This window comes from Cupressus sempervirens, chromosome 8 (assembly GCF_028749045.1).
Source record: "Cupressus sempervirens isolate cs-2001-9-10 chromosome 8, ASM2874904v1, whole genome shotgun sequence".
Classification (NCBI taxonomy): Eukaryota; Viridiplantae; Streptophyta; class Pinopsida; order Cupressales; family Cupressaceae; genus Cupressus; species Cupressus sempervirens.
The window spans coordinates 635,673,493-635,691,922 of NC_143125.1; the positions used below are offsets into that span (position 1 = coordinate 635,673,493).

At 35.2% G+C, this 18,430-nt stretch overlaps 1 protein-coding gene across 1 annotated transcript; it reads left to right on the forward strand.

Annotated features, from left to right (window-relative positions):
- Window positions 1–889: 889 nt before the first annotated feature.
- On the forward strand, window positions 890–6,071 carry LOC149544035 (pto-interacting protein 1-like; the record flags this gene model as incomplete). The annotated part of the gene is made up of 2 exons (XM_089795878.1): window positions 890–905; window positions 4,789–6,071. Coding segments are annotated over 2 exons (1,299 nt in total), but the record flags the coding sequence as incomplete, so codon positions are not given.
- Between the last annotated feature and the right edge of the window lie 12,359 nt (window positions 6,072–18,430).

An 18,430-nucleotide genomic window follows, 5' to 3' on the forward strand; every position in this document is an offset into this window, starting at 1 on the left:
CTCCTATTTAACCCCCCCACCCCCGTCTAGCCACTTATCAATATTATCCTCTCTTCCTTCCTTCATTACCATGTCCATCTATCATATTCCCTAATTATTATATTTACCCCATCTCTCCCCTATTCCCTCTACCATTCCCTCTTTCTCTTATATCCCTTCCCCTCTCACCATCTATTCCTCTTGATTACCATATAGACCTAGGCCATGTCTATCAATCTCTAGGCAATCTCTCTCTCTCTCTCTCTCTCTCTCTCTCTCTCTCTCTCTCTCTCTCTCTCTCTCTCTCTCTCTCTCTTCTCACCATGTCTCCATCTCTTTTGGACTATAATTGTCATCGATCCGCTAATTAGCAAATCTCTCTCTCTAAGGCCTAAATTATCCTCTTTCTATATTTACCTCCATCACTCCCCACTCCCCCTTCTATCTTTCTTCCATCTCCCTGCCCCTCTAGCGATTGCTTCCTCCTAAATACCTTATATATATTGACATCATGTCTCTTACTCTCTCACACATCTCTCTTTCGCAAACATATAATACATATATCTCCCCCCATAATTACTCTCTTTCCCTCTCTTCCCACCCTCCTCTCAACATATCTTCTCCTATTTAACCTCCCCACCCCCATGCACCCACTTATCACTATTATCCTCTCTCCCTTCCTTCATTACCATGTCCATCTATCATATTCCCTAATTATTATATTTACCCCATCTCTCCCCTATTCCCTCTACCATTCCCTCTTTCTCTTATATCCCTCCCCCTCTCACCATCTATTCCTCTTGATTACCATATAGCCCTAGGCAATCTCTCTCTCTCTCTCTCTCTCTCTCTCTCCTCTCTCTCTCTCTCATCATGTCTTACCTCTATCTCTCCCTACTCCCCCTTCTATCTTTCTTCCATCTCCCCGCCCCTCTAGTCATTGCCTCCTCCTAAATACCTTATATATTTTTACATCATGTCTCTTATTCTCTCTCACACATCTCTCTTTCCCAAACATATAATACATATATCTCCCCCCATAATTACTCTCTTTCCCTCTCTCCCCACCCTCCCCTCAACATATCTTCTCCTATTTAACCCCCCCACCCCCGTCCACCCACTTATCACTATTATCCTCTCTTCCTTCCTTCATTACCATGTCCATCTAGCATATTCCCTAATTATGATATTTACCCCATCTCTCCCCTATCCCCTCTACCATTTCCTCTTTCTCTTATATCCTTCCCCCTCTCACCATTTATTCCTCTTGATTACCATATAGCCCTAGACCATGTTTGTCAACCTCTAGGCAATCTCTCTCTCTCTCTCTCTCTCCCCCCCCCACCCATCACCAATTCTATCTATTCAATGTCCTAAATTTTTTTTCTATCCACCCCATCTCTTTCCATTTCCCTATTTTCCCTTTCTACCTCATCTCCATCTATCCTATCATACCATTTCCCCCTAATTACCATATGCATTTGTATCTCTCTCTCTCTCTCTCTCTCTCTCTCTCTCTCTCTCTCTCTCTCTCTCTCTCTCTCTCTCTCTCTCTTTGCCCCCTCCCTTGCTTCCTCTCCCTCTCCATCTCTCTTTCTTTTTTCTCCCCTCTTCATTCCCCCATCATCATTTCCATCTATCCCCTAATGTAATTATTCTCTCTGTCTCTGTCTCTCTCGCTCTCTCTTGTTTCACTCTCTCTCTCTCTCTCTCTCTCTCTCTCTCTCTCTCTCTCTCTCCTCACACTCTCTTATTTTCTATCTCCCTCTCTCTCTATTGTTTCACCCTCTCCCTTTCCTCACACTCTCTTATTTTCTCTCTCTCTCCCTCTCCCTCTTCTCACACTCTCAATTTCTCTCTCCCCCACACATATATATCTCCCTAATTTATCACTTTAATGTTCTCCCCTTCCTGCTCTCACAATCTCTCTCTCTCTCTCTCTCTCTCTCTCTCTCTCTCTCTCTCTCTCTCTCTCTCTCTCTCTCTCTCTCTCTCACACCCTCTGCCTTTTCTTGCATTGTCATTTTATCACTCTCCCTCTTGTGTTTGACCCTCTCTCTCTCCTCACACTATCTCATTTTCTCTCTCCTACACATATCTATCTCCCTTTCTCTCATAATATCTTTATGCTCTCTCTCTCTCTCTCTCTCTCTCTCTCTCTCTCTCTCTCTCTCTCTCTCTCTCTCTCACACACACACACACACACACACGTCCTTATCACTCAATATTTCTCTCTCAAATGCATGTCTCTTATCCTTTATCCCCTTATCTCACTCTCTCTAATGCATGTCTCTTCCTTCATATCACTTTATCTCTCAATTTTTCTCTCTATATCTACCTCATGTTTCTTGAACTTCCCCCTACCCCTCTAATATTTTCTCCTTTTATAACCGCTTACTTTCTTTGTCTCATTTATATTTATCTGTCACCCTCTCTCGTAGTGTCTACTTTATGTGTCACCCTCTTTCCCTTGTCTCATTTCCTCTCACATCACACACTCATTTTCAAAATTTATTACATGTATATGCTTTGAATTTATTTATAAAACCTAATTTTATTTGTAAACTTAAACTTTATTTCAAAGCATTCGCTTAACATTCAAAATTTAACATTACTTCTAAACATTCATTTAAGTTTATCTTTAAAGGTTTGACTACATTGTAAGGTTTGTCCAAATTTTTAAATTTCAACCTTAGTTATAATTTTTTATGTAATATCTAACTCTTTGTTTCAATTTTAGTAGGTTTATAAATTGATTTGATATATAAATTTTAATATGTTTTAAATTAAATTTGATATAACGATATATTTTTAAACATTTAAATATGTTTCTAAATTAACTTTGATGTATTTTGATATTCTTTAAAAATGTATTTAAATATAAATAGAAGATTTATTGTCAATATCATAAATGCTTGTAACTAAAATAAATTTTAATTTTTATATGTTTCTAAATAAAATTTGATTTTCTTTAGCTTTTTAATATGAATAATAAAAGAAGTAATTTAAATTGAAAATTATTTTAAATTTGATATGACCTGATATATTTTAGTATGTTTCTAAATTAAAATAGTTACTACAAAAGAAACAATAAAAATCAAAAGCAATATTGAGGGGAAGAAATTAGAAGTCCAAAGTAGAAATCTATGAGAAAAAGAGAAACATGGACAAAACAAAGAAATAATATCTGAAAGTAAGGAATCAATTGAACTAAAATGGATCCAGAATTGTCATTAAAAGTTCCAGAGGTGGATCTGTAATCGCCAGTAAATGAACCAAAGCCCGATGAAATTTTTTATTTGTTTGCCCCATCAAACTGTAAAGGCATCATGCTATACATACGTAGCAAGGAATGAACGTGGTAAAGCTAAATAAAGAAACTAACCTGTAATGTGTTACTCTATACAGATTAAAAGATAAATTAAAAAATTAACCACATTAAATTTTAGCTATGGAGAAGCATCTTCCGATAAATAACATAAATCTCATGAAAATAGTAACGCTGTAATGGATTGTCCAGGTTAAAGGAGGAATTATTAAGGGTATTTCAAGCAACATTAACCCGATTCCATGAAGTCGGCCAAGATGTCTTGCTCTCGAAAAAGCTCTGAAAAATAATCACTCGCTCCCATTTCGCCCTCCTCTGATGATTCTCTCTTTATTTCCGAAGGAGGAGCACACAATTGGATTGCCTCGACCTCCTTTACATGCACATTCTCCCAATTGACAGTTTGTATGCAGCGAGAAAAATTAGATCGGGAAACATGGCTGCTCTTGAAATCAAGAGAAGTTGGGCAGACATAACCATTTCTCTTCCGTTTTTTTGATGTGCCCACAGAATGGTGTATTAACTTAAACTGTAACTATAGTGTGCAGCTATATATTAAACTATTTACGTTATAAATAAAATATTTACTGGAAAGCATTGAAATTTGGAGCGACTGATGGAATCTATTTTTAATGCTTCCATTGTCCACTTGTATGTAGTGCAGATTTGATGCGGCTGACCCAGGTAAGATCATGCTTACCTGGAAGAAAAATGATAGAAAATGAGCTGGAAAAACTTGTGTAAATAATAAAACAATTACGAGTTTAATGGAAACGGAAACACACACGACTTCCAAGTGGAGCCGGACGTGGCAAAAACAATTCATCATAAAACAGTCAGATGAATGTCAATTTTTTTTAAAATACTAAAATGTTTACATTGACGAATGCTCTCACTGTAGAAAGCCTCTCGACTTAATTATATTGTAGTTAATGTTTATGTTCTTTATAAATCAAACTTCTTATTAGTACTATTGTAATATTCTCAAACAGCTTCAATCAACTAGTCATCAAAATTATATCTATAAATCAATTAAGAATTGTTGCTTTTCTTACTAATTATATACTTTATGTTTGACATAATGAAAGTGAAATTTTTTTAAGTTTATAATATTTAAAAATTATTTATTAGTTCTACACAGATTTCTTTTACTTCCATACTGCATCTTAAATAATTGATATTTTTATAAAGACTTTTACTTTTATATTTGTTATATATTAAAAAAAGTATATTATAAAATACATAAACTTATTTTTGTTTCACAGATAAAAAGCACCGATGACAACATTCCAGCTGGATTTTCAACCACCTTCTTCTCCCGAGGATTCTCCCGAGGGTAAAATATCAGACGCATTCACAAACGGTATCAATAATTCTTTAAAATCAATTACAATAATTTCTATAGTAACTGGTAAGCAATTTGTAAGTTTCGAAATTTACTTTTCCCCATGAAAAACATTTGGCAACAATATTATTTTACTTTTTTTCATTTTCCTCTGGTGCAGTGATTGCAATTGTGTTTTTGGTTACAATCGGTATCATTTACAAGATGAGGTCCAAACCGAAGCAAAAACGAGAAGCAACAAGTTCCCCTTCACCTTCACCCCAAGCACATATAATGGAGCGAGCTGATGTTGAACAAAATCAGGTTCAGTCAAGCTTATCTTCCAATCTTGAAATGGCTCCTCTGAGAACTACTACTCCTCATAGTCCTTACACAATTCAATTAAATGGGATTGGAGAAAGAGGAAGAATTGTAGATATAGACTCGGGTCTCTCCTCTAATCAAGAGCTCCCACTTGTGCCTACACATATTTATTCGAATCTCACACTTGATAAGATTACTTATATCAAAAGCTGTTGCCATGAGTCTCTTAAACTTGGGGAAGGAAGCTTTGCACGAGTTTACAGGGGGGCCTTCCAAGGCAGAGATTTGGCTATAAAGGAAATAGAACACAAATCACCTGACACCAAAATGTGGGTGGAGAATGAAGTTGAACTTCTACAGGGGTTGGATCACATCAACATAAACAAGCTATATGCTTGGTGTATAGAAGCAAATATATCCTACTTGGCTTACATGTATATAGATGGGTGTTCTCTTGATGACTATTTGAGGGGAAATCGTTTAGGGTTTGCCTACAGTTGGAAACAAAGCTTAAGAATGGTAATGGGTATAGCGAAGGGAATTGAATTCTTACACAGGAATAAAATCATTCATGTTGATATCAAGCCTCAGAATATCATGTTGGATAGTAGTGACAATGAGGCAAAGCTTGTTGATTTTGGGTTTTCTAGGCATGTGGATTGGGAGGGGACACACAGGTCAACTGATAAAATAATAGGTACTAAAGGATATTGGGCTCCAGAGTATTGCTGGAATAACAAGCTCTCATATAAACACGATGTTTACAGCTTTGGGATTGTTGTGTTGGAGATGATAACGGGACAGAGGCATGTTGATCGAGCACGGGGTTCAAGTCAGTTTCATATTCCAGGGTATGTGAGGCACATGATAGAGAACAACCGTTTTGAAGAAGCTGTGGACTCTAAACTTAAACAAGATGGGTGGGACAGCTTTTCTGTAGAAGAAGCCTTCGCTGTTGCAAACATTGCGCTCACATGTGCTCACCCTGATAAGGCAGAGCGACCTGATATGGATCTTGTGCTCGCAAAAATCACTTCACTAAGGAGCAGCGCCCACAACCATGTTAGTCTTGGGCAGGAAGAAGAAGAGGAGATTGCAATTGTAACTTCCACATGAAAAACTAGTCCATGTTCTGTGCACCAGAGGCAACAGGGGATACAATTTGGTGTTATCTGTCCATGTTATTTTTCACTTAGGAAGACAATCGATATTGGGTTCATTTGGAACTATTCAATTTGATCAATAGATCAATGATCTATTTACAATAATATACTTTTAATCATAACTTCTATAGTCTATTTTTTCTTAGTATTAGTTCCTAGAGAACTATAAATAACAAACTTAAATTAACTGGTGATTGATAATGCTATTTTAAGCTAATAATGTTAAAGGGCTGATTTTTGAGAAATATTTGAGATATTTGTTTGGGATTGAAAAGCTTTGTTCATAAGTAATAAGAATGTTATTAGTTTAACCCATAAAATTGTAAAGAATATTTTGTAGATAGAAAATATTTATTATTCTTAAAGTTTACATGTGTTTTTAAAATATAAATATATATTATGGTCCAAAATTTAGGAATAAGTGCAGATAAACAAAAGAAACTAAAAAAGATTGACATTTTCAAATTCTCTTAAAATAAATTAATAGATATAGAAATAAAGTTTATGTGGAATATCAATTTTGTAATGCTTTATTGGCATGCTCCATTACTTTTACCATAAATGAGCAGTTATAGATGGAAACCTTGGCTACAACATGTTGTTAATTTGAGTAAAGTTATGCCCATAAAGCCTACTTTCTGCCTCCAAGTTTGTGGGACTTAACTAGTGTACCAAGCAATTCAAAGCCAATGAAGAAACATTGAAAATATTTTTGGTTGAAGGAAATGAATTTGGAAGTGAGGTGTGTTATATATTGTATTGTATGACATTGATTGTGGGCTTATGATCATCTTTACAATGTTAGGGATTTGAAGTGGGTGTTTCATTTATTTATCATTTAGTAAGTTTGTGGATAGTATTGGATATTGAAAAAGTTCAAGATCTTTGAACTTGAGTTCTTAGATGTTACATTTTTTAGTTTCTACAAATCATTTTAAAGATTTTTTTTAATCAAGTTATTTTCTTTAATGGGACAGATAAACAATAAAATACACATTCATATTGACTTATCCATAAATACCAGTCTTTATTGTTGTTTTAATCACAGTGCAAGAAGTTGGGTCTCACTTTTGGTCAAAAGGTGGAAGTGTTTTTCATGCTTTTGAAATATATTGTCAATTGATGCCAAAATTGGAAGCATTTAGAGATAAAGTATTAAGAAAAAATCATCGATAAAATTGTAGCATCTGGAATCTCCTTTTTGAATATGTAATTGATTTGTATGCCCATATGATAGATTATTTTTTCGGTATGGATCTTTAAAAATCACTTTTTCAAAGTGCCTATTTCAAGACCATTTCACTTGTCTGGATATATGCAGGATCATGGTGTGCCAAAAAGTGGCGATATGAAAAACATATAGTTTTGAAATGTCTAAAAGCATTTCAAAATGCACTTTGACTTTTTTCCCACCCATCTTGGTACCAAACCAAAAATGTATTACCTTGCTTGATAGGGTATCCGATTTGAGAACAAGTATCGATTTGGGGATGGGTATTAATTGATTTGAGAATGGATACCAGATCAATGTTCTCAAATTATGGCACCAAATTCAAATGTAAAGGGAGTGGCAACCAATTTTTAAGATAAATATTGATTTTTATTTACCAAACTCAAAGGGGGGACCATTTTTTAAGTTATATCAAGTCCTAGTATAATATAGTTAGAGCATAATAGTGGGGGGACCAATGAGTATATATAGTTAATAAAATTTATTAAATAGTATTAAATAATTATTATTATTTATTATGTAATTATTTTACAGAGTTATTACTTATTATATATTAAAATATTATTTATTATATAATTATTTTATATATCATATATATTATTATTATATATTATATATATTATTAACCTAAGTTAATAAACTATATGATGATATATGTTCAAGTCTAATTAGGGACATGCATGTTTTCCAATGAGTCCAAATGGGCTATGGGATACCCTATGACCCATTTTGACCCAGTATACAACAACATATCTTCCTAAGGATCAAAAGATGCCTAAGGACATGTATATCTTGTGTTTCAATGGGAAAAAAGGGGTTATGGAGTATCCTATGACCCCTTTTGACCTAATACATAATAACATATGATCATAGGGGTCCTGAGACCCTTATAGACATATATTTTGTGTTCCAATTAGTCAAAAGAGTTCATAGAGTATCATATGACCCTTTTGACCCATTACATGATAACATACATTCCTAGGGGTCATAGGAGCCCTAAGAACATATATTGTCATGTAATGGGTTGAAAGAGGTCATAGGGTATTTGATGACCACTTTTGTCCATTGGAACACAACATCTATGGCCCTAGGGTATTAAGACCCTTGGGAACATATGTTATCATGTAATGGGTCAAAATTTGACCCATTGGAGCACAACACACATGATGATAAGGGTTCTAGGATCCCTAGCAACATATGTTCTTGTGTAATGTGTCAAAAGGGGTCATAGTATATTCTATGACCCTTTTCTACCCATTGGAATATAAAAGGTATGTCCCTAAGGGTCATAGGATACCCTATTACCCCTTTCTATCCATTGGAACACAACTTATGTGTCCCTAGGGGCCCTAGGATCCTTAGGAACATAAGTTATCATGTATTTAATTCAAATGGGTCATAGGTTATCTTATGACTCCTTTCAACCCATTTTGACACAACATGCTTATCCCTAGAAGTCTTAGAACCCACAAGAACATATTTTTTCATGTAAAGGGTCGAAAGGGGTCATAAGATATCATTTAACCCAATTCAACCCATTCAAACACAACATGTATGTCCCTAGGGGTTCTACAAACCCTATGAACATATTTTGTCATGTAATAGTTGAAATATGTCATGTCATGCCCTATGACCCCTTTTGAAACATTATAACACATCATGTATGTCCCTAGGGGTCCTTGGTCCCCAAGGAACATACATCATGTGTTTGAATGGGCCAAAAGGGTTCATAAGGTTCCCTATGACCCAATTTCACCTATTAAATGATAACATATGTTGACAGGGGACCTAGAACCCCTAGGAAAATATATCACATGTTAAAATGAGTTGAAAGGGGTCATAGAGTACCTCATGACCCCTTTCAATACATTATATGATAATATATGTTAATAGGTGTCCTAGGACCCATAGGGACATAAATCATGTGTTTAAATGCGTTGAAAGGGGTCATAGGGTAATCTATGACATTTTTTGACACATTAAATGATAAAATATTCTCCTTAGGGTCCTAGGACCACTAGGAAAATATATCATGTAACTGAATGAGTTAAAAGGGGTCATAGAGTCTCCTATGACTTCTTCTGACATATTTCATGAGAATATATGTCTTTCAGGGTCCTAGGACTCCTAGGGACATATTATAATCATTTATATGGGTTGAAAGGGGTCATAGTATAACCTATGACCCTTTTTGACACGTTCCATTAAAACATATATCTCTAGGGGTCCTAGGACACCTAGGGACATATTATAATCATTTATATGGGTCAAAAGAGGTAATAGGACAACCTAGGACCCCTTTCAACACATCTCATTACAACATATGTCTCTAGGGGTCCTAGAACCCCTAGGGACATATTATAATCATTTATATGGGTCAAAAGGGGTCGTAGGATAACCTATGACCCCTTTCAACATCTTTTATGACAACATATGTCTCTAGGAGTCTTTAAGACACCTAGGAACATTTTTAGTGTAAATAATTAATTATTATTATACTTTACTTAAGTTTACTTAGATTAAATGTATTATTATACTAGTTGTCATGTAGACACCTAGGAGTATGCATACTCATATGAGTTGTTTTGTTGACAACACAAGAATTAGCAACTCATTTTAGCACATGGTGTCTACAACATAAGAGTTTTCATATTCAACTAAGTTGTCATGTAGAAAACATAGTTGTTTGCACTCTAATCAAACGTATGGTGTCAAAAACATCTTTTTATGTGATACACCTATGTAAGCTTATCCTCTCATCATCACACAAACTCATGTGCTCAATGGACGATAATCCACTCTTGGTGAACATGTTCTTAGTTGTGAGGCTTATCACTTTGCTAACTCATCTTCATTCTAGAGGCCTTTATATGTAGGCACTTCTAGTGTGTATTAATCAATTTATTCATTCTCATATTGTTATTATGGTCATACATCATTTGGTCCATATTATGATTTTTTCTTGAGCTTCTCGATCTTGGTGTCATTTTTCCCTAAGGTGAATCATTACATGGTATCAGAGTTGAGGGAGCATCATTTCATAGCCATTGGAGACCTTTTTCGCTTCCTTCACCTCTTAGAGGACCACGATTTAGATCTATAGTATTTGCAATCATTAGGAGCATCTAGAGCCAAAGAAAACCTCACCATTGCATCTAGATTGTCAATTCGATGAATTTTGATTATAATTTTTCCTATGCTAGGGCATAGTCAAATTTGAGGAGTTTTTTTTTACAAATTTGGATGTTAGCTAACCATTTGGATGTTATCATCATCTATACAACCATGTAAGCTAGAGGGCTATTTTGTTGCTATTTTTTTTGTATAGATGATGATAACATCCAAATGCTTAGCTAACATCCAAATGGCCAAATTACACTATTATGATAACCATTTGGATGTTAAATTTAACCTAGTAGTTTCCTACATAGACCCCACTCCATATGCAGTTTTGATTTGATAATCCAACTTCGAGAGGTAATATCTCAATCATCCAGACTCCAAATCACATGTAATTTTTTTTTTATTCTGGCTACAATTTCTTGAACATTTTAGTGGCACTATTATTTTCTAGGTTTGTGCATAGATTTGTCAAAAAAATTAGTTTTTCTATACTATACCTATCCAATCCTACTTTTAGCAACTTCAAATGCTCCATATGGGCTCACCTAGACACATTTTCAAGTTGCATTTTTTTTGAAAGTGCATAATTTTTTGTCTTCTTTCTAGATATACAATTAGATTATAGGCTTGTGTAGACAAAAATACCACTTTGAGAAATAGGTCATTTTTGGATTGTATTGCTTTGCTCAAACTTAAAAAAATTGTACATCTAAGATAGAATGCTTAGTACCAGATTCAAACTCCAAAAGGAGGTTGTAATCGACAAAATTAGAAGTCCGCTAAGGCCAAAATTGGCAAGTGGCTATTGTAAATGCACAAAGTATAGAGTGCCAAAATCATTCATTTGGGGGGTTATTTTTTATTCAGTGAAAGGGAGGGGGGGTTTCTCTTGGTATTTTGTTCTTTTTTTTCTTGTTATCTTTCTTTCCTTGCATTATGAGAAACCTTAAGATTCCAAAATTAACACTACATAAATATACCACATGGTTAGGTAAAAAATTGTGTGAATTAATGAATGAAGAAGTTTCTCAATATGTAGATGCATCTTTTCCTAAACGAATAGGTGATCATGTATCTCAAAGTGAAATTAGTGATTTGAAAAAAATAGATAGGAAATCCTTAGGACTCCTTAGGTTAGCGGTCGATGACAAGATCCTCTATTAGTTCATAAAATATAATACATCCAAGGAAACTTGGGATGCCCTTAAAAACCTATATGGGAAAGTGAGTGAGGATGATGTCTACAAGGTCGAAGATGAGCTTATCTCCCTAGATCCTAAGAGCTTTGATTTTATCCAAGATTTTATCATTAAGGTGAATGAGGTGAGAATAAAACTTAATGATTGTGGTAGTGCCATTAAGGATGATAGGTTGATTTATCTCATTCATAATAAGTTGCCATCAAAATACTCCACATTTGTCTCTTCTTTCAACACCACAAAGACTACCTTAGGGGATTCCTATAAGAAAATCACTTTTTATGACTATGCTCAATTGTTAGAGGATGAACAAGATAAGTTGATTACAATGGGGATTCTCAAGTCTTCAAATTCTTTAAGACATTGGTGGCTGACAATGAGAGTTCTAAAAATTCAGCTAGTGAAAGTTCAAACAAAGGCAACGAAAAAAAGAAGAACTGGAAAGATAGCAAACAAGGGGAAAAACAAAAGTCAACGCCAACATCAAATCAACAACAAGGCAAGTCTTCTCCTAATACCAACAAAAAGGGGGACAATAATCAAGAAAAGAAGAAGTGTGCCTACTGAAAATGAATTGGTCATGATGAACATCAGTGTTATCACAAGCAAATTGATGAGTTGAGAAACATCATGAAGAAACACAATGTTCCATTGCCTAATGTTTATAAGGAAAAGGGGTCTTTATCTTCAGATTCTAAGAGCAAAGAGCAAGATTTACTCACAAACATTGTTAGTTAGGGAGAATGGATTATTGACTCAAGTGCCACACATCACATGGGTGCTTCGAAGAGAGATTTTTCTTCCAAGACACCTTTAGAGGTCCCTCACATCATTGTAGAAGATGATACTAAAGTGGGAGTTGAAGGAAAGGGTGAAGTTGAGATGGAAAATGGAGCATTCAAGGATGTTCGCTATGTTCCTAGTCTTACCTCCAACCTTCTTTCAGCTTACCAAATCACTCACTATGGAGGTGGAAATAAGGTCAAATTTCTTCTAGATTCAGTGGTAGTGAAAAGCATCAAAGATTATTCTATGGTTGCAATAGGTGAAACTAATCATGATTCAAGGCTTTATACTTTCTCTTCCTTTTTTCCTAAATCTAATGAACAAGCCCTGTTAATGCATTCAAATATAGAAAGAAAACTATGGCATGAGAGATTTGGACATCTCAACTAGAGGTATCTTTAACAACTTAGTAGCAAGAATATGGTTTATGGTCTACCTCAATTCCAGTTTCTAGATGGTGTTTATTTAGGTACTTGGGAAGCATCCAGAAAAAATGTTTGACAAGGGGAAGCCTTGGAGAGCACAATGTATTTCTGAACTAGTTCATAGTGATGTGGTAGGCCCATTTTCAATGCCATCATTTGGAAAGTCTTTCTATGCACTCACCTTCATTGATGACGACTCTCGCTATACTTGGGTATTCTTCATGGCTCATGATAGTGAAGTGTTTGAAAGATTTCTTAGCTTCAAGGCTCAAGTAGAAAAGAAGTTAGAGAAATCCATCAAAGTCCTTTGAATAGATAATGGAGGGGAGTATGTGAACTCAAGACTTGTAGACTTTTGTACTCAAGAGGGAATTAACCTTCAACATTCAATACCATACACTTCATAGTAGAATGGTGTTGCCAAAAGGAAAAACAAAACCCTCAAGGAGATGACCACTTGCATGCTACTACATAAGACTCTTGATCAAGTCTTTTGGGCTGGAGCAATGAATTGTGCTAACTACATCCAGAATAGGAGTCTTCATAAAGATTTGAATGGTGTAAGTCCTTTTGAAGCTAGGACTAGAAGGAAACCTTCTGTCAATCACTTTAGAGTCTTTGGTTGTCTAGCATGGGCACGAATACCTCCAGAGAAATGCAAGGCATTGGAAGTTCAAAGAAAACCTTGCATCTTTATTGGTTATGTGGACTCTCATAAATCCCACAAGTTGATGGATCTAGAGATAAATGAAATTTTTTATGAGAGGAGTGTACACTTTAAATAAAATTGTCCAAGCTTTACTTCTTCAATTTGGATGTGGCAGAACCATTGGTAGGGAATCCTTCAGATGCTAGGAGGACAAGATCACAACACAACTCACTCCCTCATGCTTATATTGTAGTTGCTTCTAATCCACAATCATTCAAAGAAGCTTCAGGTATTGCAGAATGGGATAAAGAAATGGAGGAAAAATATAATTCTCTTATCTGAAATGACACATGGGACTTAGTCTCTCTTCCCAAGGGAATAAAATTGGTTTGGTGTAAGTGGATCTATCAGACCAAGTTTGTAGAGGATGGAAGTGTTGATAAATATAAGGCTAGACTTGTTGCAAAAGGTTTCTCTCAAGTACCTAGCATCAAATACACTAAGACCTTTGCTCTAGTTACAAAAATGAACTCCATTCATTTGACACTAGCTATAGCAGCAACTTAGAGATGGGTTTTTCATTAGATGGATGTGAAGAGTGCATTCTTGAATAGTGATCTTCGTGAGGAGATTTTTATAGAGAAGCCATAGGGGTTCATTAAAGATTCCACCTTGGTTTGCAAATTGATAAAGTCTATCTATGGAATCAAACAAGCTCCAAGAGCTTGGTATGCTAAGATGGATTCTTTCCTTTTCCTAGTAGGGTTCACTAGATGTCATTTTGATATGAATTTCTACATTCTTTAGGGGGATGATTCTCACTTGCTACTTGTGCTTTATGTTGATGACTTGATCATTACAGGGAGTACAACATCCATCATTGATAGTGTCAAGGCTACTTCATTATAGACTTGGGTCTACTTCATTATTTCCTTCATATTGAGATACATTAGCCTTCATCAGGGATCACATTAACACAACTTGAGTGTGCTCTTGATATACTTGCTCGATTTTGCATGAGTGACTGCAAGGCTACAACTACTCCATCTCTTTTATGTATTAAGTTAGAAGTAAAGTGTTCCACTCCAGTTGTTGATGCTACTTTGTATAAAGAGTTGGTTTGAAGCCTCATATACTTGACACATACACACCCTAACATATCCTTTGTAGATGGCATGGTTTCTCACTTCATTCAAGAGCCATATTAACTTCACTAGATGACAGCCAAACACATCCTACACTATATCGATGGTACACATACATATGGGATATGATATGCAACTTACTATACTATAGTTAGTGGGTTATATAGACTCAGACTATGTGGGAGATATAGATTCTCACAAATGCACTTCAGGATACATGTTTCATCTTGGTTCTGGCCCCATTTTCTAGTAGAGTAAAAAGGAGAACACTATTGCTCTTTCATCAACTAAGGAGAGTATTGAGGAGCTGTGACTGTGGTGATGTAAGCTATTTGGTTATAGCATATTCTTAAGGAGTTTGGTTTTGGCATACCTCAACCCATAGTCATACATTGTGATTATCATAGTTCTATTGGAATATCAAAACATCCAGTGTAATGTCAACACACAAAACACATTGAGGTTCATATGCAATACGTTAGAGAGTTGATTCATGAGTAGGTCATTGTATTGCAATATTTTCCTTCGGAGCAATAGATTGTTGACATCCTCACCAAGCCCTTCACTAAGGTCAAGTATCTTCATTTACAAGATCTCTTGTGGGTGTGGGATTTTTCACTAGGGGGGTCACATGATTCTTCTCTTCTTTTTTGTACTTATCTCTCATTTTGGGGGAGGGTTTTTCCCATGAGGTTTTCCAATTTTCTCTATTTTTAGAGAGATTGCATTGCATTGCATAGCATTTTATGTACATCATTTCATTTGTACATGGGTACCTAACATGGCCTAGTAGTTGGGACCCATCATGCATTTTCACCATAGCTTTTGTGAGCTTAAGGACATTCTCCTAAGTTGCACATAAAGGAGGATTTTAGTGTAAATAATTAATTATTATTACACTTTACTTAATTTTACTTAGGTCAAATGCATTATTATGTTAGTTTTCATGTAGGCACCTAGGTGTATGCATACTCATATCAGTTTTCTTGTTGATAACAGAAGAGTTAATAACTCATTTCAGCACATGGTGTCTACAACATAGGAGTTTCCATATTCAACTGAGTTTACATGTACACAACATAGTCATTCACACTCTAATTAAGTACATGGTGTTTGAACCATATTTTAATGTAATGCACCTATGAAAGATTATCCTCTCATCAGTGCACAAACTCCTATGCTCAATGGAGGATAATCCACTCTTGGTGGATATGTGCTTAGTTGTGAGGTTTCTTACTTTGCTAACTTCTAGTCATTCTAGAGGCCTTTATATACATAAACTTTTAGTGTGTATTAAAAAATTTATTCATTCTCATATTGTTATTATGATCATACATCATTTAGTCCATATTGTGCTTTTTCTTTTTCAGATTATTGATCTTGGTCCATATTACAATCATTTATATGCATTGAAATGAGTCATAGCATAAGCTTATGACTCCTTTTGACATGTTTTAATGAAAACACATGTCCCTAGGGTTCCATGGACTCCTAAGGACATATTATAATCATTTATATGGGTTGAAAGGGGTCATAGGATAAAGTTTATGACCCCTTTCGACAATTTTCATTACAACATATGTATCTAGGGGTCTCAAGACCCCTAGGGACATATTATAATCATTTATATGGGGTCAAAATGGGTCATTGGAAAACCTATGACCCCGTTCAATACATTTAATTAAAACATATGTTTCTAGGGGTCCTAAGACCATTAGAGACATATTATTATCATTTTTATGGGTCGAAAGGAGTCATAGGATAACCTCTAACCTCTTTCGACATGTATCATTACAACATATGTCGCTAGGGGTCCTAACACCCCTAGGGACATATTATAATCATTTATATGAGTCAAAAGGGATCATAGGATAACTTATGAACCCTTTCGACACATTTCATTACAACATATGTCTCTACAAGTCCTAGGACTCCTAGGGAAATATTATAATCATTTACATGCATCGAAAGGGGCTAGAGGATGACCTATTACACCTTTCAACATATTTCATTAGAACATATGGGTCAAAAGTGGTCATAGGATAACCTATGATCCCTTCGATGCATTTCATTACAACATTTATCTCTGGGCATCCCAAGACCCCTAGGGACATATTATAATCTTTTATATGGGTTGAAAGGGGTCATAGATTTTCCTATGACCCTTTTCAATGCATTTTATTACAACATATGTCTCTAAGCATCCTAATACCCATAGGAACATATTATAATCATTTATATGGGTCAAAAGGGGCCATAGCTTGACATATCACCCCTTTCAACATATTTCATTACAACACATGTCTGTAGGGGTCCTAGGAACCCTAGGGACATTATAATTCTTTATATGAGTTGAAAGGGGTTATAGGATAAGCGATGACCACTTTCACCACATTTTATTACAACATATGTCTCTCGGGGCCCTAGGACCCTTAGGAACCTATTAGAATCATATATATGGGTTGAAAGGGGTTATAGGATATCATAGGATAACCTATGACCCCTTTCAACAAATTTCATTATAACAAATTTATATGACCCCTTATAACATATATTTAATATTATTTATATTATTTATTATAATTTAAATGTGATAATAATTAGATATATTATCATCTTATTGATTTACATTGTAATTACAACGTTTATTCCTTGTATATATTGATATTATTATTATGAATAATAATTTCATTATATTCATATAAATAATATAAATAATTAAGTAAAATAGATCATAAATATTTATAGTTTATCAATATTATTTATTTAGGAAAAGTATATGAATTATTATTATATTTTATCCCATAATTATAGGATTCTCTTTAGGATTTCTCACGCGCCCTTTTCACTGTCAATGTACCATCTCAAGATGATTGTAATAAGGAGAGAGAAAGATTCCTATCCATTAGATTAAGATTCATTTTCTCATCCATATTATGATCTCTTAAGATAGGGAGTTGGTGGAGGGAGAGGTAGAGTAAATTTGAGCACCTAACAGATATCCTCTAGGGAACCGCTTGTAGCTTGTTTTCGCGTGCCCTTTGCACTGTTAATCTACCATCTCAACATGATCGTAATAAGGAGAGAGAAATATTCCTATTCATTAGATTAAGATTCATTTTCTCATCCACATTATGATCTCTTAAGATAGGGAGTTGGTGGAGGGAGAGGTGGAGTAAATTCGAGCACCTGACATATATCCTCTAGGGAACTGCTTGTAGCTTATTTCACACGCCCTTTGCACTGTCAATCTACCATCTCAAGATGATCGTAATAAGGAGAGAGAAAGATTCATATTCATTAGATTAACATTCATTTTCTCATCCACATTATGATCTCTTAAGATAGGGAGTTGGTGGAGGGAGAGGCAGAGTAAATTGGAGCACCTGACGGATATCCTCTAGAGAACTACTTGTAGCTTGTTTCACGTGCCCTTTGCACCGTCAATCTACCATCTCAAGATGATCATAATAGGGAGAGAGAAAGATTCCTATTCATTGGATTAACATTTATTCTCTCATCCATATTATGATCTCTTAAGATAGGGAGTTGGTGGAGGGAGAGGCAGAGTAAATTCAAGCACCTGATGGATATCCTCCAGGGAACCGCTTGTAGCTTGTTTCATGCGCCCTTTGCACCATCAATCTACCATCTCAAGATGATCAGGAGAGAGAAATATTCCTTCCAAAGGATTATGTAAATAAGAAAAGGGAACCCAACCACTTTCCTATGGAGTCTGCAATCAAGAGAAAAC